The 27,314-nt window shown below is 42.1% G+C and overlaps 1 protein-coding gene across 1 annotated transcript in view; it reads left to right on the top strand.

The window, feature by feature from the left end:
• SRPK3 (SRSF protein kinase 3) overlaps positions 1-27,314 on the top strand; it is a 130,305-nt gene that overhangs the window by 36,817 nt on the left and 66,174 nt on the right. The window contains exons 3-7 of the mRNA XM_068248169.1: positions 5,352-5,488; positions 14,529-14,637; positions 21,279-21,366; positions 21,525-21,612; positions 24,139-24,245. Of these exons, the coding sequence (XP_068104270.1) occupies positions 5,352-5,488; positions 14,529-14,637; positions 21,279-21,366; positions 21,525-21,612; positions 24,139-24,245 (529 nt within the window). The remainder of the gene's footprint in view (positions 1-5,351; positions 5,489-14,528; positions 14,638-21,278; positions 21,367-21,524; positions 21,613-24,138; positions 24,246-27,314) is intronic.

Below are 27,314 nucleotides of genomic sequence, written 5' to 3'. Positions count from 1 at the left end.
TGAGTACTTGCAACACACTACATGTTACAGGTCAGTATGTTGCAAGTGCTCAATAAAACAAACGAAAGTTTGAAGCCTGTGGCGTGTCGCCTTTTACCATATTGCTGTAATCATTGATAAGCCTGATCTTTTTCTTAACTCACAACTCTTTCACACAGTGGATGTCCTTGGAAGTCTGATTTTGGTGGTCTATAGCAGTGCTGGGAAGGGCAGTATGGCTTTATAGCTATGCCCTTGTCTCACTCACCATAATGTAGTGTGTGTTTGAATAACAGCATGAAGCCCTCCACAACAGCCGGACAGTCCCAGTCACTGCAGGCAGAGGCAGTGTGTAACAGCTACAGGAGAGACACCTTCCTGGTAATTAGCATGCAGCGTGAGGGTGCCAGTGTGCGGGTGGTGGCAGTGCTTGGTGTCAGATGCTCAGACATTGATGGAATTCCACAGGAGTCAATCCTTTTTAATGGGTTTTGGCCGGGGACACAGCTAACAAGTTACATGAGCACAACTTTCATGCTTCTTTTTTGATAACTATAAAGTTTTCCATCTGGGTAATAACAGCTTGTACAGCAAAGGGTATTTTTAGTAAAAAAAAAAATTTAAATAAAGACTACAAAAGCCTTGTTATTGTCTCCTTGATTTAGAAAGAGAAATGTTGTTTGTATCAGCTGTATTTAAGAGTATACAAATGGTATAGTAGAAGTAGCGACTCAGTTAGTCTTGGGCTAATTCACAGGGTCTGACAACTGCGCGTGCAGGGGCGTAACAATAGACCCTGCAAGGGATGCAGCCGCAGGGGGGCCCTGAAGCCACAGGGGGCCCCGTCCTGAGAGACAGACAACTAAGGGCACTGAGAAGAAAACTTTCTGCTCTCTGCACAATTGTTCTAAATACTGCATCTGCTCAGCCACTGATAAGGAATCATACAAAGTTTTGCAGACAAAGATTTATAGACAGTCCCTATTCAGTGTGCAGCTGGCACTTCTATACAGCGCCCTGCCCCTAACCTCTCTACCCCTCCCCAAGTGCTCTGTACTGTAGTAATGCTGGAGAAGTCTGTAGAGCCAGTTCAGCTCTATCAGAGATGGACAGAGTGAGTGTAATAAGCTGAGGCCGGGAGCACACTCATGTGACGATTTTCTGTAGGAGTTTTCTACACACCATGTCTGTCTGTATGTGTGAAAACATGCACGTTTTATCACAGAAGCTAATGTAATTGATAGAGAAATAGCGTGCAGTGCTTTACTGCTGTCTATTTTTATCTGCCTGGGGGGGAGTGTTTGGCAGGAGGGGGCTCCATCCAAAGGTTCGCAGGGGGCCCAGTGATTTTTTCTAGTTACGCCCCTGTGCACTTGGTTCATGCAATTTCTTCATGGAGAAAGTGTCAGCTGCCGTCATGCGAGGCATGTAATGTGGTACCTGTGGGCAGGTCTTATTGGAATCTCCTCAAAGTTGCAGGAAACAGGAAGGTGAAAAACGCCACTCAGCGGCTTCTCTGCTCAGCCATTGTAATGGTCTTGCCTAAGTATGCCTCCTAAACATCCCCTTAGTGTTTCCATTTGGTAGCTCATAGGTACGGTATTTGAAGAAAAATAATGAAAACCACAATTCAGATGCTGTTGGCAATGGTGAGCAATAAACAGAGCTAAACAAGTAGGTAGCAGCAGAACATCCATATGATACTACTAAGGTAATCCTGAAGGGGAAAAAGTGCCCCATAGGGTCCTCCAGAGGTCCTCCTCTACCGTCCCATTCCAATGCTGTCCCAAAAGCACAATCGGGCATGCACAGTAACACGGACCGATTGGGTTTTGGCAAAAAAGCCAAGCCTCATCGGTCCGTGCTGCTGTGCATGCGTGAGCCATCTGTCCATTGCAGTACCACAGACGTGACCAGGCTTGGCTGTTTCCACCGGAGCCTGAGTGGGTCCGTGCTGCTGCGCATGCATGAGCCATCTGTCCATTGCAGTACCACAGACGTGACCGGGCTTGGCTGTTTCCACCGGAGCCTGAGCAGGTCCGTGCTGCTGCGCAGGTGCAGTGTGGTCGTGCTCCTGCGGTCTTCAGGAGCCTCAGAGCTGGAATGAGATAAATATGTGTATGTACAATCCCAATCCCACTTAGAACTAGGCTGTGTTCCTTTTTTTTCTTTATTTTCTTGCTGTACTACTAATATTGCTAACATCGGTATAGCACATTTCTCCTGTTGGACTCAAAACAGCAACATCCATAAGGGGTGGGCTCAGTAGGCCACCCTGCAGAGTTATGGACTTTCCCAATGACTCGTTAGTGAGTAGATACTACTACTGACCTCAGCCAGGGTTCAAACCCTGGTCTCCTATTGTATGTCAGTGCGCCTAACCAGTACACTATCCAGCCACTAAGGAGAAAGAACCCAGGGATCTCAATGACAATTTATCCATAACTTTGTACTGTTAAATGTAGTACAAAAGTTATGAGCGTATTTCCTGAGTCTGCCGCCATCCACTCCCCCGTGCCTACCTTAATCAGTGAGCAAAAAAGGTCATTGTTTATCAATACTCAATATTTCAACCAAATATCAATTGAGGTGGCCCTAGATCATAATAGATATTTGATTCAGTGTGTTCAGATTCAGGTTTTTATTGACAGTATCTAATGTGAAAGGTTTGGTCCAGAACTCATCCACTTGGGTTATAGTTCATACATATGATGATCTCATGATCTTTGTGTTAGCATGATATGCCATATCTTTGACACTATGTGATGTGCTCTAATTCTTTAATACAAAGAATAAAACTTAGAAAAGGGCTCATTTGCTGTCATTTATCAACAAAGAAGACAAGTAATGAGTAGTTATTTATAAATGTGTGCATTAGATTTTACTCTTTATAGCACAACCGTTCTAATTACCGGTATTCACTTTGAAGCTGGAGAGCGGTATTGCTTTTTTACCTACCAGGACAGCATAAGAGGAGGAAGCACCATCTAGTGGTCACCTGCATTAATGCTTCTATTAATTTGCATCACAACCTCTACAGTAAGTTAAAGTTAATGGCAAAGCTTAAAGGGACACAAATGGTGGGCCTTATATATGCCCTGTGTGTTTTTTTTACGATTAGGCATTCTGACTCTCTTCTAAAATTAGATAGGTTGGCTTGACCCTCTCCAGATTCCTTAACTGATCGATGTACTTTAAAAAGTTATTAATTTTTAAGTAAACCTGAGATCAAAGGAAAAAAATGATGCATACCTGGGGCTTTCTCCATTCCCCTTCAGGCTCATCAGTCCCTTGCTGTCTCTCCAAACTGCCTGGATCCACCACAAATTCCTCTGGTAATTCAGCCAGTCGGATGGAACTGTGCTTGTGCGTCTTGGCCATGTGTGCCCTACCGTGCTCAAATTGCCAGGTGCATTTTGTGCCTGTGCAGTACTATTGCGTAGGCACAAAATGCTCCCGACGATGGGAACACGACGGGAGAGTGTGCACGGCCGGACTGCGCCTTCGACGACTGGCCCCAACTAGTGGAGGATCCAGGCAGCTCGGGGAGACGGCAATGGACCGATGAGCCTGAAGGGGGCTGGAGGAAGCCCCGGGTATGTATATTTTTTTTCTTTGATCTCAGGTAAGTCCTTTACCCAAATCCAAAAAGAATACACCTTACCCATTGGGGAACATCACACCTACTTACAACTACAGCATCTTTGGTCTAGTCAGGGGCGGATTTACCATAATGCACTTCTATAACTTGAGGCTGTACTTAATATCAGAAGTAAACTGCATATCTGTTTTACATACTTCTTTATCAATATGAGCACCCCGTTTATTAGAAAGCATGGGGTTACAGCAAGGGATAACAATATAATTACAGCTAAAAGCCCATTGAAATAGCAGTTAATTTTCCTATCTTGTTGTTTTCTGTGTTTTATGGTTATGTTATACATGTTTGTAGCCATGGTAAATGTATGCTCTTATAACATCTCAAACAACTAGCATGAGTACCACTCCAATTGTTGCTACTGGAAATATGTATTATCGTTTTCAAACGGCATTTTCATGCTCTGTATTTTTTATGCTCATTTTCATCTGTTGTACAATTTTGTTCTTGCCAATAAAAAAAAATCATTGTTTTTTTTAACTACCTAACGACCGCCCCACGCCAGTGGGCGTGACCACAGCGGCAGCCCGAGGACCGCCTAACGCCAATTGGAGTCAAGTCCTGGGGCTGGCTACCGCAGGAGATCGTGCGCATGCTACGAGCGCATCTCCTGCTTGAGGGGTGGAGCTTCGCCCCGCCTTCAGTTTCCGAGTGGTAATCACCGCTCGGGAGACTGTTAGACGGCGTCTATTTACTTGGTGCAGCGCTGCAATCTACGGCAGTGCTGTACTGCTCCATCGGTTGGGGAGTGATCAGCTGTCATAGGCTTTAGCCTATGACTGCTGATCGGGCTGATTGGCTGGCGGGGGGGGGGGGGGGGGGGAGGGAGCAATAAAACAATAAATATTTATAAAAAAATAAATAAATAAACACAGAGGGAGCGATCAGACTCCACCAACAGAGAGCTCTGTTGGTGGGGAGAAGAGGGGGGGGGGGATCACTAGTGCGCTGTGTTGTGTGGCCCTGCAGCTTGGCCTTAAAGCTGCAGTGGCCTATTTTAAAAGAAATAGGCTGGTCTTTAGGGGGGTTTGGCACTGTGGTCCTGAAGTGGTTAAAAAAAATGTTATACAGCTACAACAACCAACTGAATAAACCCAAATCTAAATTTACAACAGTCCTTGTCCTGAATAGAAGTAAGTTGCTATTTTATTTTTAGAACCACCTCCTCTTTGTGGAAAATCTAGAACTCATAAAATGGTCTTTCTGACATTTCAGCCGAGACACCAAGGTGACTGTAGTCTGCCAGTACTAAATAAGCCTCCAGTACCCCACAGCAGCTTAGTTTTGTTTTCGGCGACTGTCTCTGTCGCCGGCCACTGCACCTGAGCGACCCTGGCCGCACATGTCCTCGTTCACGCTCCCGTTGCTGGGAGCATCCTGTGCAGGAGCAGTAGGGGAAAATCTCTACTGTGGGTAAGCATGCAGATCAGATGAATCTGACAAGATTAGCTGCATGCTTGTTACAGGTGTTTGATTTATACTTTACTGACTGGAAAGATCAGCAGGAGTGCTAGGAAAATATGGCAGCTTCCATAGATGTCACACCTCTGGTTCCTTTAAAAAAAATAGCAAGGTATACGGTAACTCTTGATCTACAGATTATAATTTACAGCGAAGCAAGTGTCAGGGAGATGATTTTTTTTTCTGTGAAACTGAATGGTAACCTCTTTGTGAAGTTGGTCTGAAGTTATAATGGGCTGTTTTCTTTCTGTAGAATCCCGGATCCAAGCCTACAGGATGTGCCTATGTCCCCAGGACCCCCTCCTACTCCCCCTACACCAGTGTTACCCCCTCCAGGTCCCCTGGGCTCTGACAACGAGGAGCAGGAAGATCCTGGTGACTACTGCAGAGGTAAAGGGTTGTTGTGGAAGGCACACTTGTTCGCAGACCACTCATACTGATGGCACATAATTATTTAGTATTTATATAGCGCTGACATCTTCCACAGTGCTGTACAGTGTATACTGTCTTCTCACTTAACTGTTACTCACAGAGGCTCACAAACAATCTAGTCCCTGTTTGCAACATTGAAATGAGACTCATATATTTATTTTCAGTTTAATGGCTTAATTTTTAAGACTGCATTAGGCATTCACAGCTGCTTTTTACAATCCACAGTAGTGACCCCCTTTGAACTTCCCTGCACTAAAACTTTATTTGAAGCCTTATCGCATAGTTTCTCGGCTGTTTTATCTTCTATTTACTTTTCAGGAAACTGGACTGAATTTGACAGGTTAGTCACAGGCTATTTTGCATATACAGTATAACAAGCCAAGTTTTTTAACATTTACTGTAGTGGAAAACAGAAAGGGACTTCAGACAATTTTTTTACTAATATCGCAGGAATTGAACAGAGGCGCCAGCAGGATAAAATGTGCTCCTCCAAGCAGACATGAAACTGTCAATTTTTAAAGGTTTAGATGTATTAATATACTCCAGACATAGAGGCACTAGGCTGAGACATAGACACTTGTTGCTGTATGCTCCATCCCCTATTGCCTGATGAAGCGGGGCCACACCTGCGAAACGATTTGCAACTTTTTTCTGGAGTATATCAATGAATCTAAACCTTTGAAAATTGACGGTTTCATGTCTGCTTTGAGGAGGTAAGTCCACCACTGCCTCCTCAGCAATTCTAAAGTTTTAAGCACATTTTATCCTCTGTTCAATTCCTGTGATACCTGTGTCCACCCCTGGTGGAGGGATAATATATCCCCTTCTTTCCGATCTACAGAGAGCGACTTCTTAATCCTGAGTGGGGACAGGTTTTAATCTCCCCACCTGCATTTACAGTGGTTGCCTATCGGTTAACCCTGTTTTGTGAGTATCAATTTACTTACTTACACTATCCATCAAATCCAAAACATACTACACTATATTGGGCTCTCGGTGTTTCTCTTTTTGTAATTTTTTTTACTAGGGCTAATGTTATATGTACCTATGTTTATCTTATCTTATCATGTCACATGTAATTTTAAGCATGCTTTTAAGTCGAATTATGGGAATTAAAAATTCCCCATCTATTCCCAATTACTGAATCCTTCAATCCTAAAATGCTTTAAACTGCTTGAGGATCACAGGCTTAAACCCCCTAGTGACGAGGTATTTTTACAATTCAGCACACTGTAGCTTTAACAGTTCGCTGCACGGCCATTTTATGTTGGTGGCATCTGATTGTGCTGCGATTTTTTTTTTTTTTAAATTAATCTCACTGTAATTTTTCTTTAAATAAAAACATCTATTTTTTCATGTATCCCTTCCTTTTACCTCCCTCCCCAACCCCCGAGACCCAATCACTAAGATCGCCGAGGGATCAGAATGTGAACTTCTTCTTGGGACAGCTCAGTGACAGAGCTGTCTTCTGTACCCTAGTAATTGCAGCCGTTTTTCTTTTTTTAATTACAACCTGCCAGCTCCAATCGCGGCTGGCAGGCTGTTTACGGAGCAGAGTAATCCCTGCTAATCTCCGCCCCCAAGACTTACATAGTTATTTTGGTTGATAAAAGACATACGTCCATCGAGTTCAATCAGTATAAAGATGCCGATTGATGCCGATTGTCCTGGTGGAGCCACTCTGCAGCCTCCAATTGGCATTAGGCAGTCGCATAGTGGTTAATAGTCTTCATCTAGCAGTCATGTGATAACTGCCATGCTTCCCTTATCTAATATAATAATCTCCCTGTGTCTCTGCGTCCCATTCCTCACTTCCTGTGTGTGTGTGTGTCCCATGTTTTGCGCTACTGCGCATGTGCAGGGAGGGATGAGAGACACTAAGGAGAGCTGAGGGAGGACGAGGCCAGAAGGGGCGGGAGTGTGCACGCACGGCTTGTGCGCGCGTCGGCCGCACGCGTACCTGCAGCGGAGTGGTGACAGACCTAGCCCGTTTAGGTCACTAGTTGTAACGATTGAGGAATTATTTCCGTGGTCAGTGCACAAGATGTGCGCTGACCCTGCGGAAATCCTCCACAAGCGTATGAAATATGGTGCTATGCACCTGTAGAGGGAAATTCCCACCGGCAGATGGAGCTGTGGAGTGCAGAGGAATGAACCTTCTGCACTGCCACAGATGCCAGGTAGGAATTGTACGAGGTGAAGCAATATAGGGCAAGATAGCCCTTGGAGAGAGAGAGAGCACAGAGACAGAATGTATGTGTGTCCACCAATCTAGTCGCCACCCGGCGACGGTGAACACACAACAACGAAAAACAAGTGGGAACGCAATCGCAAGAATGGCGATTGCTAATAGCGACACCAGACCGTGTAATACAGAGCAAAGAAACAGAATAAAGACAGAACTGATAACAAACAGTAATCCAACACACAGGAGCAGACAGAACTAACTACACGCGGTCACCACACGTTAAGCGCAATAGCGATAAAGCGAGTGCGCGGCACGGTCGCCACACGAGAAGCGCAATAGCGACAAAGCGTACCAACCCTGACTAACAAAAGAGAACGCGAACGCTTGCTAAATGGTTACCTCACCGAGACGACAGCAAGCGTTCGTTCCAGACAGACAGACAGATGGAGCAGCCAGTAGCAACCGCTGCTCTGGCTACACTCCTAAGGCAGAATACAGAAGGAACCACCGCCTCTACCGCTAGGGTAAATGCGATCCAAACAGACAGACAGATGGAGCAACCAGTAGCAACCGCTGCTCTGGCTACACTCCCAGACAGAGTACAGAAGAACCCACCGCCTCTACCGCTAGGGCGAATGCGATCCCAACAGACAGAACGATTTCTTGTCGACCGCCACTGGCGACAAGACAATCGCAACAGATAGACAGTACAAAGCAATACAGGTAACAAACAACCTGACTATGCTAACAGGAATGCTAGGGCACTCCCAAGGGACTACTCTAAGATAAAAATATTAGCAAACGGTAAGCAAAGGGCTGAGACTCCAGGTAAGTTAGCAGGAACAAACCATCATGACCAGCAAGGAATTCTGGGAGGAAATTGTATTTATACTACAAGCCATCAGAGCAGCTAAGCAATTTGCATGACAAGTGGATGCAAATTCCTCCCCAGAACAGCAACTCTGCAGCTTGCAGAGTTGAGACAGGTCTCTTTTCCAGGGACCTGCAGCACTCAGACCTAACAAATGGTCAAAAAGCTGTCTGCCTGTGCAGACAGCAGAGCAGATCATTACACTAGTACAGTAATAACTGATTTCTAGAATACAATTCCATGTACCGGTAAATGTTATTTTTTTTAAGCAGAATTTGAGGCCACATGACCACTCTGGCCTCCAGTTTGTAAGAAAACTATTTGATAAACTATAGAAAACTATTTGATAAATACTCTGAATTTGTGCATGATTAGAAAGTGCAAGAAACTGGTATTGGATAGGGACAATTTGAGAAAAGCCGAGGGGAGTTAAGAATGCAATGTTGCTGCTCCGTGCATGCTTGAGGCTGAAGTACACATCTTCAAAGACAAAAAACTGGACTTCACTTGCATATGTTCAGTGCAGACAGTGCAGCAAGCACAACGTTTCAGTCATAAAGACCATTATTGAGTGCACACAGAACTGTGAGGCAATTGAGTATGAGTGTGGTTGGATTTTCATACAAAACAAGTACAGTACACATCTTCCCATAACTCCTGAATCCAGAAGGGGGCAACATTTGCAGGAAATGAAAGCACTCTATCTAAACTGGCTCAACTTCTCACAGAAACAAATAATTGGCTTAAAGGCTTTGTGGAAGTGACTAAGGTACATTGAGCTCAGTTTAGTAGTGTGTGATAGATTGCATGTTGCAGCTACGTATTGTCGATGGATACTGTGTACAGATTTTGGAACTGTTCAGTGAGATGCTTAATCACTTCCAAACCACAGTTTTTCCCCCTTTTAAACCAGAGCAGTTTTTACATCATGCTCCTCCCATTCATTCGCCGATCACTTTATTGTTACTTATCACACTGAAATTATCTATATATTGTTTTTTTCACCACAAATCAGGCTTTCTTTGGGTGGTACGTTTTCCTAAGAATAATTTTATTTTATATGTATTTTAAAAGGAATAATAAGAACAAAAATGAAAAAATATTCATTATTTCTCAGTTTTCGGCCATTATAGTTTTAAAATAAAATGTGCTGCTGTGGATAAAACAGACACATTTTTTGCCCATTTGTCCCTGTTATAACAACGTTTAAATTGTGTCCCTACTACAATGTATGATGATAATATTTTATATGGAAATAAAGGTGTATTTTTTTCAGCTTAGTGATTTTTTTAATACTATACCACTAATTGCAAACCTTTATTTGCAAAATTAACTGTAATATACCCTCATAACATACATATTTTAAAAAAAAAAAGTCCCTAAGGTAACTATTTATGTATTTTTTTAAAAAATGATGTAATTTTTTTATTTTATTTTTTACTTTTTTAAATTTTATTTTGGTAACTATGTGGTAGGGGTGGAAGAGGTTAAAATTATTAATTCTTCTATTTAATAGTGTATCATGGTGTATTTGGGTGTATTTTTTACTTTTTGACCACAAGATGGCTCCACACTTAGTTCCGTTAAGACGTGAAATAGTAAATGTCTCTGATTACGTTCGGTTTTATGAATAAAAGCCGTCTCACTGACACCAGCTTTTATTCATCACATGCATGGTGATCGTGTTTGAGAACAGCTGTTTCCCACTAGCCGATCACGACAGGATGGCATTGTGACAAAGGGGAATGGAAACGGCCCCGCAATGGCAATTTCCTTGGTATTCTTGTTTCCACAGTAAACTACCACATTCTCTGATTGGTCAAATACTACTGAGTATTTCCCAATTTTGAGTGTTGTGATTGGCCTAAAATCAGAAATTTTAGGCCAATTAAAGTACTCAGAAATACTCTGTAGCATAGGACCAATCAGAGAATGCGTTGGTTTACCGCAGAAATCAGAATAACATGGAAATTTTAGAACAATCACAAGACTCAAATACGATGGAGTTTTACCGAGTCTTGTAATTGGTCTAAAATTTCAATAGTATTTAAATTTCCACAGAATAATTCTGCAGCCTGTGATTGATTCAATGCTTCTGACTCAGAAGTATTTGGCCCTTCAGAGAATTTGGTAGTGTATCAAGGAACCTTGCCTAATAGCAGACATATGCAAAATATAACGGATTCCGAAAAACAACTTTTTTTTTTTAAATTACAAAATCTGTATCTCCGACCATCCCTAGTCGCAATCTCTATGTTTACCCTTGGCACTTATTGTGCATAAGTATACATACAGTTCACTGTGCAGCTCCTAAAGTGTGACGTGTCACGCAAAGAAAAGTTTCCAATTAGATTTCCACTTTATCAATCTCAAGTGGGATTGTTCCTATTTCTTTAGCTTCAATCACAATTCTGCAGACATCACTCAAGTGGACAGCGCACTCGCCACCACATCCACAACGAGGAAAAAATCTGGTGAAAGATGTTTTGATATTCTTAGCAGCAGTTAAAATGAATCTAAAATCTATCCTCTACACATAAAAGGTTTATAAAAGCTCCAACCTTAAGGTGGAGCACGGGCAGCAAAAGCATTTTGATATTTGATGAGCTTTTTATACAAGGGTGTCATCAGAATTGACTTTTATTCTTAGAGTACGACAATTGTCGTACCCAGAATTGGTTGTGGTTCGCGACATAGGCATTGTTACGTAGACAAGACAGTACTTGACAACATAGATGTACATTGAGATAGGCATAGCAGTGTACAATGTTACATAGACAGACAGTATTTGACAAGCATAAGATGTGCATTTAGGGGAGCATAGCAGAATGCATTTGGAATTGTCCATAGAGAGCGCTAACAACTGGGATGTGGGGCAGTACTGGGTACTAGAGTTCAGAGCCCTGGCAAGGGGCTAGAGGCCAGAGTGCTACGGTACGGACGGACAAGGTGAGAGGAGTTGGAGTTCAGGTGGAGGGCTGCTTGAGGAAGTTCTGGAGGAGGTGGTTCTGTAATGTCGGCCTGTTGGCAGGAGCCTGAAGAAGCAGCTGCCCTGAAGGCCATGAAGGGCACAAAGGGAAGGAAAGGGAAGGAGTGTAAAAACTTTAGGATGCCCATTGAATTGTAGTTACACAACTGGCTTTATATTTACTGGGTCCCTTTTATTAGGGCCTGTAATGTGAGTTTCTGGGTTCATTTTTACCTGCTTATAATATTATTAACAAACAAACATCAGGATAGTTAGAGCCATGATCTTGCCAGCAGTAAGATATGGCTTTGAAAGTTGGACTATAAATAAGGTCATTCATAGAAAAATTGACACTTGTGGGTGGGGAGAAAACTACTGAGAGTTTCATGGACTGCTAGAATATGTAACCAGTCAAAAGAAATAAAGCCAGAGCGTTCACTAGAAGGGTTGAGACTACTATTAAAACTGAAATACTTTGGTCACATAATGAGAAGACTGGTGTCATGAAGATTGCGTTTGAATTCCTGCTGGTGGCAGCATTTGCAGACTTTGTATGGACTTCCGCTGTTCATCAGCAGATGTATTTTTTCTTACTGGGATTTGTGAAGTTCCTTAGCTGACCTGCAGAGGGAACTCTACAAACTTTTGGAGATGTCACCTGATCAAGATGCAGCATACTTAACCACTTGACCAATAAGGGTTTTTTACCCTTAAGGACCAGAGCAATTTTCACCTGTCAGCGCTCCTCACTTTCTTTCGTCAATAACTTAATCACTACTAATCACAACAAAATGATCTAAATCTTGTATTTTTCGCCACCAATTAGGCTTTCTTTGGGCGGTACATTATGCTAAAAATGATTTTATTCTAAATGCATTTGGAATTTAAGAAAAAAAGGGAACAAAAATGATTATTTCTCAGTGTTCACCCATTATAGTTTTAAAATAAAACATTCTACTGTGGACAAAACGTGTGTTTTATTTGCCCATTTGTCTCAGTTATTGCAATGTTTAAAATATTTCCCTAGTACAATGTTTAGTGCCAATATTTTATTTGGAAATAAGGGTGCATTTTTTCAGTTTTGCAGCCATTACTACAAGCCTATAGTTTAAAAATTAACAGTAATATACTCTCTCTTGGCATACATATTAAAAAAAAAGTTCAGTCCCTAAGGTAACTATTTTTGTCTTTTTTTTTAATTGTCTTTTTTTATGCAAAAAATGTTTTGGGGTACTATGTGGGAGGGAAGGCGTTAATTTTAAATGTGGGTCTTTTTATTAAAATAAATGTATGTAGATGTAATTTTACTATTGGCCACAACTTGTCCTCGCGCATTATTTCCAATACGTGTACTGTAAGTACGCTAAACAGGAAGTAATGCGTGGACCTGTTACTTCGGAAGATACAATGACGCAAGCATCTCATCAATGCCAGCGATTATTGACACAGGAACTTAGATCAATGATTGGGAACTGCATTCCCATTCATTGATCTCCCTGCTAACCGTCGTGAACGAGTGCGGGAGACGGCGGGAAGCATGCACAGCGGCGATGCGACAGGAGCCGTATATCTACGCCCCTGGAACAGGAACAGTCTTCCCGCAGGGCGTAGATATACTACCGCATCAGTTACATCAGCTGGTTAAAGCAGTTGCAAAAATAAATATAGATGTGGGCATATTCTCATGCAGAGCAGGTGTATACGCAGGTGCCAACCCACTTGGGGTCTGTGTGCCTTTGCTGGCTGCCAGTGGCACCCAAGAGAAGACCTAAGAGCTGTGGCAAGGGAGACACATGACTTTTAGGGGCTGGAGGAGATCCAAGATAAGTAAAGCTACATTTAGTTTTTCACCTCGCAACTCCTTTAAGGCTGTTCTGCTCTGTTAGATTATTGTGCCAAGTAGGCCTTGTGAATCTAGCCATTGGTTCTTGTACAATATGCCCTGCTCCTTGCTTTCTACTCCTGTTTCCTTGGCTTCCCATTCTTACCTCTTGCTTGCCCGATTACTCTCGTCTACTGTTTTTTATATGCATTTGACTATCTGGTTATGATTGACATTATGCCTGTTTGATTATTCTGTTGCCTACTGATTGTGTGCTTTTGCCATTGTATATACAGTACATTGTATGTATTTTGTTATTGTATATATATGCTTAGTTGGTTAGATACCTAGGGTAGTATTCTGGAGTTTGTGGTGCACCGTGTATTCTGATTGTGCGATTGTACATATTTTGGTTGTGTGTGTGTATTTGTCTAGCAATATTGTAAACAAACACATTTATTCACATTTAAATCCATTGTGCAGACTCCCTTGCAAGTGATCTTCAGCTCCTGCATTGTCATGATTACAATCTGCATGAGCAGATCGTTACAACCGGATTCTTCGAAGAAATCCTTGATGCTAATAAAAATTGAGGGCAAAAGAAGAAGAGAACCACAGAGGCTAAGATGGATAGCAACATATGTGAAGCTATGAACTTGCCTATGCAACAGCTGAAAGAAGCAGTGATAGACAGACACACCTGGCATGAAAAGTTTCATATGGTCACAAAGAGTTGGAGTTGACTAATGAGGATGAGGGAGAATATTAAAGCATCTTTCAACACATTTTTATCTTGTTGATGTGGTGGTGGGTCAACTTGAGTGGTGGCAGCAGGAGGATTGTGATTGGAGCTACTGACATAGGAGCAATCCAATTGGAGATTGGTAAAGTGGAAGCCTTATCGGAAACTTCTCCTTGCCGGACAATAATAATAACACATCACACTTTAGGAACTATACTGTGAACTGTATGTATACTTATGTGCAGTAAGTGCCGAAGCTAAACATAGAGATTTATCAGAATATATAAGATTCCCAGAGAGATTCAACTTGGCACTATCAACCACACAATGCTTTACAATCAGATGTGGAGTTTATTCCTACTACGGTACATTTCTCTAACTCAGTTTATCCCTTTTACTATCTACAGGAGGTTATTACCCAGTAAAAATAGGCGATCTCTTCAACGGCAGGTACCACGTGGTCCGAAAATTGGGCTGGGGTCACTTCTCCACTGTGTGGCTGTGCTGGGACCTTCAGTAAGTGGAATCTGATTTCTATTTCATAATGGTGATGACACTGCTGTTATATAGGACTTGTAAAACTAGGTCCAGACCAGCGACATAGAAGCTATACTTTAACCATTTACCGCCATCCTAACGTATTAAAACGTCATGCTTACCGCTATTAACAGCAACATGACGTTTTAATACGTCGCGCATTCCCGCCGCTGCTACCGCCGTGTGTCCGCCGCTACCGCCGCCATTACCGTCGGGATCCCGTGCTGGGCGATTGGGGAAGAGGACTGAACAGTCCTCTACCCAATCGCAGTGCCTGGAGTGAATGGATGTGACCGCGAACAGCGGCTACGTCCATTCACATAAACAGGAAATGTAACAGTTTAATAAAGTGTGTAAAAAAAAAAAAAAAATGAACACGTCCTATGAGTGTTCACCAGCGCCATCTTGTGGCCAAAAAGTATATTACACTTACAAAATACATACATTTTCAAGTATATACACATCATTAATAAAATTACACTTCCAACCCTCCCCCCCCCAAAAAAACACTTGTAAAAAAAAAAAAATCAGCTTAAAAAAAAAAAAAATAGTTGCCTTAGGGACTCAGCTTTTTTTATTCTATATTTTATGGGGGAAAATTAATTTTAATTTATTACATAGGGGCTTGTAATTATGGCCAGAACAAACAGAAAAATAACCACTTATATTTCAAAATAATATACTGTCGCCATACATTGTGGTAGGGACATAATCTAAACGGTTTAATTATCGGGACCACTGGGCAAATAAAACGTGTTTGTTTTATCCACAGGAGAATGTTTAATTTTAAAACTATAAAGGCTGAACACTGAGAAATAATGATTTTTTTTCTTTTTTTTTCTGTTTTTCTCATTAAAATGCATTTAGAATAAAATAATTCTTAGCAAAATGTACTATCCACAGAAAGCCTAATTGGTGGCGAAAAAAACGAGGTATAGATCATTTTCTTGTGATAAGTAGTAATAAAGTTATTAGGGAATAAAAGGGAGGAGCGCTGACAACTGAAAATTGCTCTGGTCCGTTAGGATAAAAACCCTTGGGGGTGAACTGGTTAATGAACAGAAGTAAAATAATAGCTATGGCGACCAGACAGATCTGCATATGTTTAGTACCTGTCTACACATTCACAATAATATATCTGATACAACACAAAAGTATTTGCTATACATTTACAACACCTACTGGAAAAACATACTTGATAACTATTATGACATCCCAAATCCCACAAGACATACTTTGGAATAATTGTGACTACTGAGGTAATGATACTGGTATCACAGGACCTTATTATGATACCTACTTTCACTTTATTTTAAAATCTGAAGATTCCCTTATAAGGTAAAAGTTTTCATTAGAACTGAGGCAAACCTAGTAACCTACCAAGAGCTGTTCATGCTGGATCCACATACCTCTGTGTGTTGCCCATTCCTCTCGGCATTCCCTCTGTTCCTGTAATCACTCCTTAAAAATTTTGAGCTAAAGTAAAATTTTCAGACAGGAAGAGGCAGGCTTGCGGTAATGTTCTCTCCGATCACTCCCCCCCTCCCCCATTCCCTCCTCTTCCGCTTCCCCCCTTATTCAATCCTCTTGAAGTGTACATGAGAAGAAAAATTTAAAAAATATATACAAACATGGGGCTTCCTCCAGCCCCTTTCAGCCTCATCGGTCCCTCACCCTCCTCTGGATCCTCCGCTAGGTGGGCCAGCAATTTGGCCAGTGGGCACAGGTGTAATCCGGCCGCACGCGCTCCCCCGCTGCGCTCCCTCCGCAGGAAGCATTTTATGCCTGCTCAGTAGCCCAGAATGCTCCCAGCAATGGGAGTTCTCCCAGACTCGCTGAATAACCGTAGGAATTAACGGTGGATCCAAGCAGCTTGGGAGGACAGCAAGGGATGAGGCTGAAGGGGTCTGGAGGAAGCCCCAGGTTTACTTTAAGAGAAGGGAAAGGAAAGGTGATAGAAGGAGGTAAATCCGCAAGCCTTGCCTCTTACAGTCTAAAAATTTGACTTAAACTAAAAGTTAGATTTTTGAAGGAGTGATTACTGGTAAAGGGGGAATGAGGAGGATTACAAGGCACAGAGGGATGTGGATCCAGCATGGAAATATCTCTGTGCTTACCTTAGGTACTTTGCCTCGGGTTACATATCCTTTAAGGGCCTAAGCCCACTAACGCAGTTGTATCCGCTTCTGTCTGCTTTTCCGCATCTCTAACATTGATGTGTAACTAAAAAGCAGAAACAACTACGTCAGTGGGCTCAGGCCCTAATAGAGTTTTCAGTTGAGTTTTTTTGTTGATTTTTTTTGTGTGTTTAGCATGTTTTTTGTGTTTAGCATGTTAAGATGACTAGCTAACAATCTGACTTGTTTAATGGACAATGTAAAGTGTTGAGGGAATTCTGTCAGTGCTATATAAATATGTAGTAATAATGATAAATGTAAAAATATGAAACATTCCAAATACACATTTAATATTTTATTATTATTGTTGATTTATAAAGCACTAACATACTCCGTGACTCTGTACAAAGTAAGAAACGAACATGGGGTATATAATACAGACCAATGGAATACACCAATTTACAAAATACACAATCAATACAAAAAACAGAATTGCACCTTGGTCTTAGGACAAAGGGGAAGTGGCCTAAGGTAGAGCGTATGCTTGTTGGAACAAGTGAGTTTTGAGAGAGTGTTTGAAGGTAACACAGACTTCCAACTGTCACTGCTCCAATCTATACTGAACTAAACTGCTTTTGTCTTTTTTTCTGAACCAAAGTGGTAATACTTTTGTTAGCAAGAGACTAGGTTGTCCATTTATTGTTAAAATGCACTTTATTGGCAACTTAACTCATTTGGTTTTCAATACCGCTTATATGCAGATGAAACACAACTGTACATCTCGGCCCCAGACATTAACTCCCTCCTCACACGTGTTCCTGACTGCTTGTCTGCTATATCCTCCTCCATGTTCTCTCGCGTCTTAAAATTTAATGTGACTTAAACAGAACTAATCACTTTTCCACTGTCCACTGTCTGTCCACCTCTCTGCCCGATATACTATAACAATAAATGTTAATAACACCTCTATAACTTCAGTTTCCAAGGCATGGTGCTTAGAGGTAATATTTGACTCCTCTCTCTCTGTTATTCCTCACATTTACTCCCTAACCACTCAAAACATATTCAAATGTATTTGTCATATGAAGTCATAACTGATGTAAGCCACCTCTCCTTTTTTCAATTAAATTGATTTTAACTACGGTAAGTTTTATATAATTCTGGGTGCCTCTTACCGCCTGTTGTGTCACTCCCTAACAAGCTTCTGGCTGTCATCTTCAACTCAAAAACATATCTCGCATGCAAACTTTTCTCACTCAAGACACTACTAAAATGTTAGTACATTTTAGTACATGCTCTCATAATACAGTATCTCATTTAGACTATAGTAATATACTGCTTTTGGACTTCCAACTGACACCACTCCACTCCAATCTATGTTGAACTAAGCTGCTTGACTCATTCATCTTCTAGCTCTCCCTCTGCTTCTTCTTTGTCATGCTCTTCATTGGCTGCCAATTAACAGAAGAATACATTTTCAAATTCTTAACCCTAACCTACAAAGCTCTCCCCAATCTCATCTCAGATCAGCACATGACCTTCTCTTGTCCTCGACTAGAATCACTTCCTCTTATCTACGTATACAAGATTTCTCACATGCTTCACCCTTCCTCTGGAATCCCCTTCCACAAAGCAGATATCACTCTCCAACCTTTGCAATTTTTAAATGCTCCCTCAAAACTCACTTTTTCCAACAAGCATATGATCTAACTTAAGCCATTCCCCTTTTGACCTCTGGCCAAGTTGTTCTTCTAAGCAATCGCAGGCGCAATCGCGTATGCTGCTTTTTACACTGGCGGACGCCGTGATTGCGATCCAGGAAAAATGAGTACCGCGATTTACATGTTATTGCGGTGCTCATTGCGATTGGCAAGTCCAGAGAGATTGTATTATCGATCGTTTTCTTAAAGAATTGTTTGATTGTAATGATAGATTTCTACATAGATACAACCATAACTGGTTAAGATATGATCGCAAGTTGGATTCTTTAACCACTTCACCACTGAGGAGTTTTTCCCTTGAGCTACAGAGCAATTTTCACCTTTCAGCACTCATTCATTCGCCAGTAACTTTATCACCACTTATCACAACAAAATGATCTATATCTTGGGTTTTTTTGCCACCAATTAGGCTTTCTTTGGGTAGTACATTATGCTAAGAATTATTGTATTCTAAATGCATTTTAATGGGAATAATAAGAAAAAAAATTAAAAAAAATTCATTATTTCTCAGTTTTCAGCCATTACAGCTTTAAAGTAAAACATTCTACTGTGGATAAAAGACACACATTTTATTTGCCCATTTGTCCTGGTGATTATAACAATTAAAATATTTACCTAGTACAATGTATGGTGCCAATATTTTATTTGGAAATAAAGGTACATTTTTTTAAGTTTTGCATCCGTCACTAATTAAAAGACCATATTTTCAAAAATTACAGTAATATACCTCTTGACATACTGTACATATTAAAAAAAAGTTGAGTCCCTAGAGTAACTATTGATGTGCTTTTTTAATAGTTTTTTTTTAATGCAAGTTTTTGGGGGGTAACTATGAGTGTGGGGGGTAAGGGGCTAATTTTAAATGTCTTTATCAACCTCCTGAGCGGTATGGACGAGCTCAGCTCGTCCATTACCGCCGGAGGGTGCCGTTTAGGCCCTGCTGGGCCGATTTTCGCCAAATAAAAAGCAGCACACGCAGCCGGCACTTTGCCAGCCGCGTGTGCTACCTGATCGCCGCCGCTCTGCGGCGATCCGCCACGAGCAGCGGCGAAAGAGGGTCCCCCCAGCCACCCGAGCCCTGCGCAGCCGGACCAATCAGTTCCGGCCAGCGCTAAGGGCTGGATCGGAGGCGGCTAACGTCAGGACGTCGGCTGACGTCCATGACGTCACTCCGCTTGTCGCCATGGCGACGAGAAAAGCAAAACAAGGAGGGCCGCTCATCGCGGCCCTTCTTGTTACTTCTGTTCGCCGGAGGCAATCAGAAGTATGCGGCAGGAGCTCCCTCTAGTGGGCTTTCATGCAGCAAACTGGATAATGGATGTGTAACTTTGTTTTGTTTTTTTACAATGACAGCAGCATCTCATTGATGCCGGCGATCATTGCAACGGGGACTCAGATCAATGAATGGGAATTGCGTTCCCATTCACTGATCTATCCACTAACAAGAAGCAACTGTCAGCAGTCGCAGCGAAGATGCATGTATCTACACCCCATGCGCTGAGATAAAGTCTGCCGGATCGTAGAAATCCTGTATGCAGGCGGTGAACTAGTTGATGCTGTGCATTGATTAAATGTGATCTTTTGTTTTCATCTGAATGATCTTATCTAAAATACAATCATTCGCTACAATTGCAGCTGTCCAGACCAGCAAGCTATTACCTACTGCTCTGTCAGCTGTATACTGCTTGACTTTTTTCTTCATGCTGCTCCTTCCCCACCTACTGGGCAAATTTTTAATGTCGTTTAAAATTAAATTTTCCATTTATAAATTTATTGATCAGCCATGTGGTTGGGAGTAGATTGCTACCAAATATTGCCTTATTATTATTATTTTGTATTTACTATATATACTATCAGATAACTTAAGTCCCCAAACATGACTTTACTGTTGTTCCCTGTATTGCATTGCAGCAAAGTAAGACTGTGCTTCAAATCCCCACCAGCCATACCAGCAAGGAGAGCTTTAAAGAGAACCTGAGACGAAAGGGCTTAAACGTTTTATACATACCTGGGCCTTCCTCCTGCCCCCTCCATGCCGATCGCTCCCTCACCACTGACCTCTGCCTCCTGGATCATCCGGTAGATGCCCCGTTAGTATCAGCCAGTCGGCGTGCACTGCGCAGAACACTCACAGACGCCGACTGGCTGAAGTTACTGGGACCGTAGCAGAGTATCCAGTAGGCTGAGGATGGTGGCGAGGGAGCGATCTTCATGAAGGGTGCTGGAGGAAGTCCCAGGTATGTATAACACTTTTATGCCCTTTTTGTCTCCGGTACACTGTAAACAAATTTTACATTTCCATGTTTTGTAATTAATATTTTCTTGATTAAATAAATTAAAATGGTTACTAAGCTTAATAAATTAACATGACAAATTCCCTACACTTTTTCAGAACTTTTATAAATCTAAAAGTGCCCATACATGGTACGATTTATTCATTTATTTTTTTTTTGGATTAAATATTTTCGTTTATCGAATATAAAGATTTTTCCAACATGTCCGATCGGATTTTTATTGAAAAAACTGGTTAATTGTTCCTTTATCTTGATTAAAAAAATTATTATTTTCAACTTTCATTCGATTCGATCCTTTTGGTCAAATAAATGTGAAAATCAAAAGTTTTTATTGTACTGCGTATGGGCACCATAAATGACAAGGATGCTTCTATTCTGGAGCACAGGTGGAAGTTAGTTTAGTGTAAATTAAATGGTTTAATTGAACACAAGAAGCTATGCTGATCCTCCTGTCTGATCCTCTGTAATTCTGGTGTGCTTGTATCCAGGAGAAAGCGATTTGGAGCCCTGAAGGTTGTGAAGAGTGCTGTGCATTATACAGAGACTGCCATAGACGAGATCAAACTGCTGAAATGTGTGAGTACCAGGAATGTCTCCCTCCATTTTCATGGCAGTGATATGGATACACAGCTGACCTGACATGGCCTCTTCTTCCTCAGCCCTGACTCACGTCCAGCCTTCACCACATGACACAGCAGTGAATGATGCTGTCACCTCTTCTCACCCTTTCTCAGGTTAGGGACAGTGACCCAAGCGACCCCAAAAGGGAAATGATTGTGCAGCTGATCGATGACTTCAAGATATCTGGTGTGAATGGTGTACGTATCCTTTCCAGAGGGAACTGATGGGGCAGCTGGATGATACAGATCTGTATAACGTGCAGATTTAGAAATGCTCCTGGGCATTGAGCTATATGTGTTAAGTGAAGAATTCACACTTCTTTCTGTCCCATTAGGTCAAGAACCACTGGTGGAGTGAAAAAAACATAATAATAATAATAGTTTTAGATATTATGGAAATGGGTTTGATCTGTTTTATTTTTACTATCCATCTGTGTCACTATTGGAGACATTCCAATCCCTTTGTATATATGAGTTCTCCATGGCTTTAAAGTGAATGGGAACCGCATTTAAAAAAATGAGACAGATACTTACCCTCTCCTTAGGTAAGTATTCGCTTCATATTTTTTAAAATGCGGTTCCCATTCACTTTAAAGTGCCTCTGTCAGATTTAACAATGTCCACTAAAATAAGACTGCAGCTTTAGCATCCTCTGCAGTGGTCATTTTAAAGATTCTGTTGTGAGCTACCACATCCTTTTGCTGTCTGTACTTCCTGGTACTAGAGAACATGTGGTGACCACAGCCATGTTGTTATTAATGTTCACCCTTCCCTTGGTGACCCCCATAGCCTGGGAGTATACCTTGCAAGAGTCATACAACAAGTGTGGTCATTATGATCCATCTGACATAAGTACCTAATTCAGGTGTGCTTAAATGAACTAGTAATTGGTCTAAAGCACCTCTTAACTTTTCATTCAAATCTGTTTTGTCCATGCTGAACTGTCTAACATGAGGACAATTTAACAGATTCAGTTAAATTCACACAATAAGTTAAATGATTGATTTAATTCTGATGTAGATCTGGTTTCTCTTTTTTAACCCTACACCAATATATTTTAGACACAATTTCGGGTGGCGACATCTTTCGTCCTATCAGGTGCAGCTCTTCAGAATGTTTATTTTCAAGAATTCCAAAGTCAGTAAAAAGTATGCCTGCTCTCCCAGAATCCTCTGGGAAGAGAATTCCGCATAGCTAAACAGGCTAGGCTAAACATCACTGGGAGGGCGGGCTAGATACCAATATACAGCAATTTATATAGAGAGGAAGTGTTTCTGATGCTGAAACCATTAAATTTACCATAAAAGTAGCTATCATGAATAATATACTGCATTTGTACAATGTATGCCTAGCAAAAAGCAAACCTTGGAGGTTTGCAATGTAGTGTTTTTGTTAATTACCTCAGGAGGATGGAAGCCTGTGGATCCTAAAGGCTGCCATCCTCTTGCGTAAAGCCGCTTTAACGCTGGGACCTCCAAAAAGTGGCCTCTGTGCACTTTCACTGTACAAGCAGTCTCCGGTTAACAAACGAGAAAGGGACTGTAGGTTCGTTCTTAAAGCGGACCCAAACCAAACATTTTTTTAATTCAAAATATTTAGTTGCACCACTCTGACACATACAAAGATAAATAAACACTCCTTCAAGCCTATGAGCATTTCAGTGCATGCTTTTCACCCTCCTCTTTGCATAACTAGGGTTATACAGGTGGAAGCCATTAGCAATTCCTCCTTTGCCGGACACCTCCTACTCCACCAGTTTGCCGGATTCTGTCCCGGCAATATGAAAGGAAGGGAGGGGTTTCTCCAATAGATGTAAAATATTTTATATTTGTCATCATGCAGCTGAAAAAAGGCTGCTATTTATTATTATAATTTAGAAAATAGATTTTATTTCTGAAATCTTGTATTTTTACTTTTGGTCCACTTTAACCTGAATCTGTTCTTAAGTCAGAACACTGTGCCATCTCTGCCCCCTGTACCTCCTCTGTGCCCCCCTGCACCTCCAGTGTCCCCCTCTGTGTCACCTCTGCCTTCTGTACCTCCTCTGTGCCCCCCTGCACCTCCAGTGTCACCCTCTGCCCTCTGTACCTCCTCTGTGCCCCCGTGCACCTCCAGTGCCCCCCTCTGTGCCATCTCTGCCCCCTGTACCTCCTCTGTGCCCCCCTGCACCTCCAGTGTCCCCCTCTGTGTCACCTCTGCCTTCTGTACCTGCTTATACAAGTTTAAAAGCCATTTTTTCTTTGAATTTTTGAAAATCGATTTTTTCAAAAACTACAAGTCCAATTTGAAAAAAAAAATTTGACTTGTTCCCTTGAAAACAGAGAATTCATGCCATTCGTATCGGCGGGTCGTTCGTAAGTCGGGCATTCGTAAGTCGGGGACTACCTGCAGTACTGTCCCGCTTGAACTCCAGCCAAAAGAAGCCAAGCCCAATCAGGTCTGTGCTACTGTGTAGGTGGCTTGCGCATGCGTAGCAGCACAGGCCTGAAGAAGAGTGGGTCCATGCTAGTGCACACGCAAGCATTGACAAGATCTTTTTCAGGAGTCCCAGCGCTGAAATGGGCCTGCAGAGGAGAACAGGGGGAGCCTCTTTAGGAACCAAAGGTTTCCCCCTCCTGAGGTAAGAACCCCATAGGGGCACTTTTTCCATTTAGGTACACTTTACGTTATGCTATAAATGTACTGTGCATTAAGAATGGTTGCTGCAGCTTTTCCTAAACGCTCTCAGATGTCTGCATGGTGTTAGAGGTTCTTGGACACCAGTTGCTCAAGTGGATCATTAAATCTAATTACGAGGGTCTTCCCCTACCCTGTGTCAAGAGTATACTGCGGCAGGTAAGATGTATATCAACATAAAAGGTAGTTGTTGGCATAGTTGTTATGTGTTTATAATACTGTTTTCACCATATATGATGTAAATCCGTATTCCAGGCATCTGTGCTGAGAAAGTATCTTTCCCCAGGTTTAACCCATACATGCCAGTATGCTAAGGCAGTAAATGTTACTCAGGAGACATTCAATTGAATTACTTGATGTCTGATTCCTGTATCTATAACTTAAGCCATCTGCTTAACTAGGTTCGGCATATGTTTCCTATTTTAGTGCATTGCTATAGCTCACAGCAGCACAGCAATTTCAACCTCTTGGCTTGGAATATCCTTTCTCAAGTACTCAAGCTGAGCAGGTGGCTTTATTTTGTACACATGGATGTCATTGGGGGGGGAATCCCCATATTTGGAACATTGGCTCTGATTCTGGGTCCCGTATGCAATTAACGTTGGTGATGGTTTTTCAACTTATTTTTAAATTAATTTTTCAGCACTTGGCAATTGAAAAAGTGCCAAAAAGTAGATGAATAAGCACTCTCAAAATTATTTTGAGTATTGTCTTACTTGCTGGTGGTTCAAAAAGCATTTTATTTACAAAGTGTAAAAATATCACCTGGGAGAAAACTAAGGCGAAAAAGTTCATTGCCTATGGGCCCCAGAATGATGTGTTGTTGTGTTTCATGCATTTAGAAGCATCTTTTAGATTTTTTTTTCCGTCCCAAATACACACTAAGTACAGGTGAAACTCAAAAAATTTGAATATCTTGCAAAAGTCCAGTTATTTCAGTAATTCAACTTAAAAGGTGAAACTAATATATGAAATAGGAAACCTTTGCAGGTGTTTTGGATGAAATAGCTGATTAGAGTCTGACACTTTGAGCCTAGAATATTGAACATTTTCACAATAGTCTAATGGTCTGAGATTTTGATTTTGGAGTTTTTTTTCATAAGCTGTAAGCCATAATCATCAAAATTGTTACAAATAAAGGATTGAAATGTTAGTTTAACCATTTCAAGTGCACTTGAGATGGGGCCACATAAAAAATGTATACATACCTGGGGCTTCCTCCAGCCTGATCACTCCCTCGTCATTCTCGGTCGCTTCCATGATTGCCTGCCCCGGAAAATGCTCCAGTCAGAGACAGTCGGTGAAGGCGCAGTCCGGCCAGACACTCTCCCCTGTCTCACTTCCAATGGCCAGGAGCGTTCAGCAGAACGGGGTGCAGAATCTTTTCTAGGGCCAATGGTGGACGAACAGGGAGTCGGAGAAGGACGGCATGGGAGCAATCAGCCAGGAGGGGGCTGGAGAAAGCCTTAGGTATGTATATTTTGGCATTTGATCACCATCTTTGGTTCCCTTTAAGTTGAATTACTGAAATAACTAACTTTTCCACAATGTTCTAATTTTTTTGAGTTTTACCTGCAGTTGACATCTTCCTGCTTGCAGATTGAGTATTGCCAACGCCCACTTGTATTCTGGGGGAGATTGGATTTAGTGTAAGCATAATCATGTAGGTGGAAGTTGTCTACATGCAAACCTTACCCCACCCCCCTCTCTCCCCCGCCCCTCTTTGATTCAGTCCAGGAGTTCCATCTTAATCCCACCCACAGCCTGCCCTAGCATTGCCTCCAACACAGCACCATAGCCTGCCTCCAGATTCTAGCTATTAAAGGGAACCTGTAGAGAAAGATATATGGAGGCTGCTGTTATTGTTGTGTGGGTTCTGGTTGGGGAGCACTTTTCATTCCATCCTGTCCTAGTTAGAGTCACTGAGAGAAGGAAGTGAAATAAATTTTCTGCTTAAACGGACTCTGAGCACCTCTCACGGGTATGCCTTTAAGCCAGACGATTTTCAACAAAGTTGTGCTATGACCCCTCTGGAGGAGCCTCTTGCAATGGCCATGCGTGTCACTTCCTCTTCGTGCTTCATTCAGTGATGCACTTCTCTAACAGAGAAGACAGGGGTGACCCGGAAGTTATAACATAGCCAAGATGGCAGCCGCGATTTTTAAATTGAAATCGAATGAAAACTATTTGGTGTAGAATGGTGATTCAGGCATCAAATGAAAGAGGAGAGCACAAGCTACAGAAAGGTATGCATCTTTAAGTACTTTGCAGTACTGGTCGGAGTCTTAGAGGCATCCCCATGAGAGGTGCCTGGATTCACTTTAACCACTTGAGGACCGCAGTGTTTAACCCCCCAAAGACCAGGCCATTTTTCAAGAAATAGGCCACTGCAGCTTTAAGGCCTCGCTGCACGGCCGCACACAAGTGATTTCCCCCCCCCCCCCCTTCTTTTCTCCCCACCAACAGAACTTTCTGTTGGTGGGGTCTGATCGCCCCCAAGATTGTTTGTTTATATACTGTAAATATTTATCTTATTTTTTTATTAAATGTCCCTATTTTTTGCTATATTTTTGTATTCCCCGCTCCCCCCGCCAGCAAATCCCCATGATCAGCTGTCATAGGCTTCAGCCTATGGCAGCCGATCACCTCTGAGCCTCTGGAGGGGACACGGCTGTCCCTAGTACAGTGCTGCCTTAGATCGCAGTGCTGTACACTGTAATTAGACGGCGGTTTTGCTGTATAACAGTCTCCTAGCGGCAATCGCCACTGGGAGACTGAAGGCGGGGCGCAGCTCCGCCTACCAAGCGGAGATGCGCACGCATCAGCAAAACAGGCCCGCGTGACGCAGTCGGCAAGTAGTTAAAGTACACCTGAACTGAGAGTGATATGGTAGCTGCCATATGTATTTCCTTTTAAACAATACCAGTTGCCTGGCATCCTGTTGATCATTCTGGCATCAGTAGTGTCAGAATCACACACCTGAAACATAAAGCAATTAAAATGGGCACACAGTTAGTTTAGATGCCATCATAGCCCACGATGTAATTACCGGCTATTGCGGCGCCATGGGGGTAATTTGGGCCCCAGGTGCCTGATTTTTGTTTACTGACGCAAATAGCTCTCTGCAGCATCTGCGCAGCTCACGGAGACTGCCAGCCAGCTTATAGCCGCAATGGATCTCTATCTCATGGACACACGGCTCTGTGCAGTGGCTCTCTGCACCTGGGC

This window comes from Hyperolius riggenbachi, chromosome 8, assembly GCF_040937935.1.
Source record: "Hyperolius riggenbachi isolate aHypRig1 chromosome 8, aHypRig1.pri, whole genome shotgun sequence".
NCBI classification, from domain to species: Eukaryota; Metazoa; Chordata; class Amphibia; order Anura; family Hyperoliidae; genus Hyperolius; species Hyperolius riggenbachi.
The sequence above is the reverse complement of the archived record's forward strand: the minus strand, read 5'-3'. Positions and strand labels throughout refer to the sequence as shown.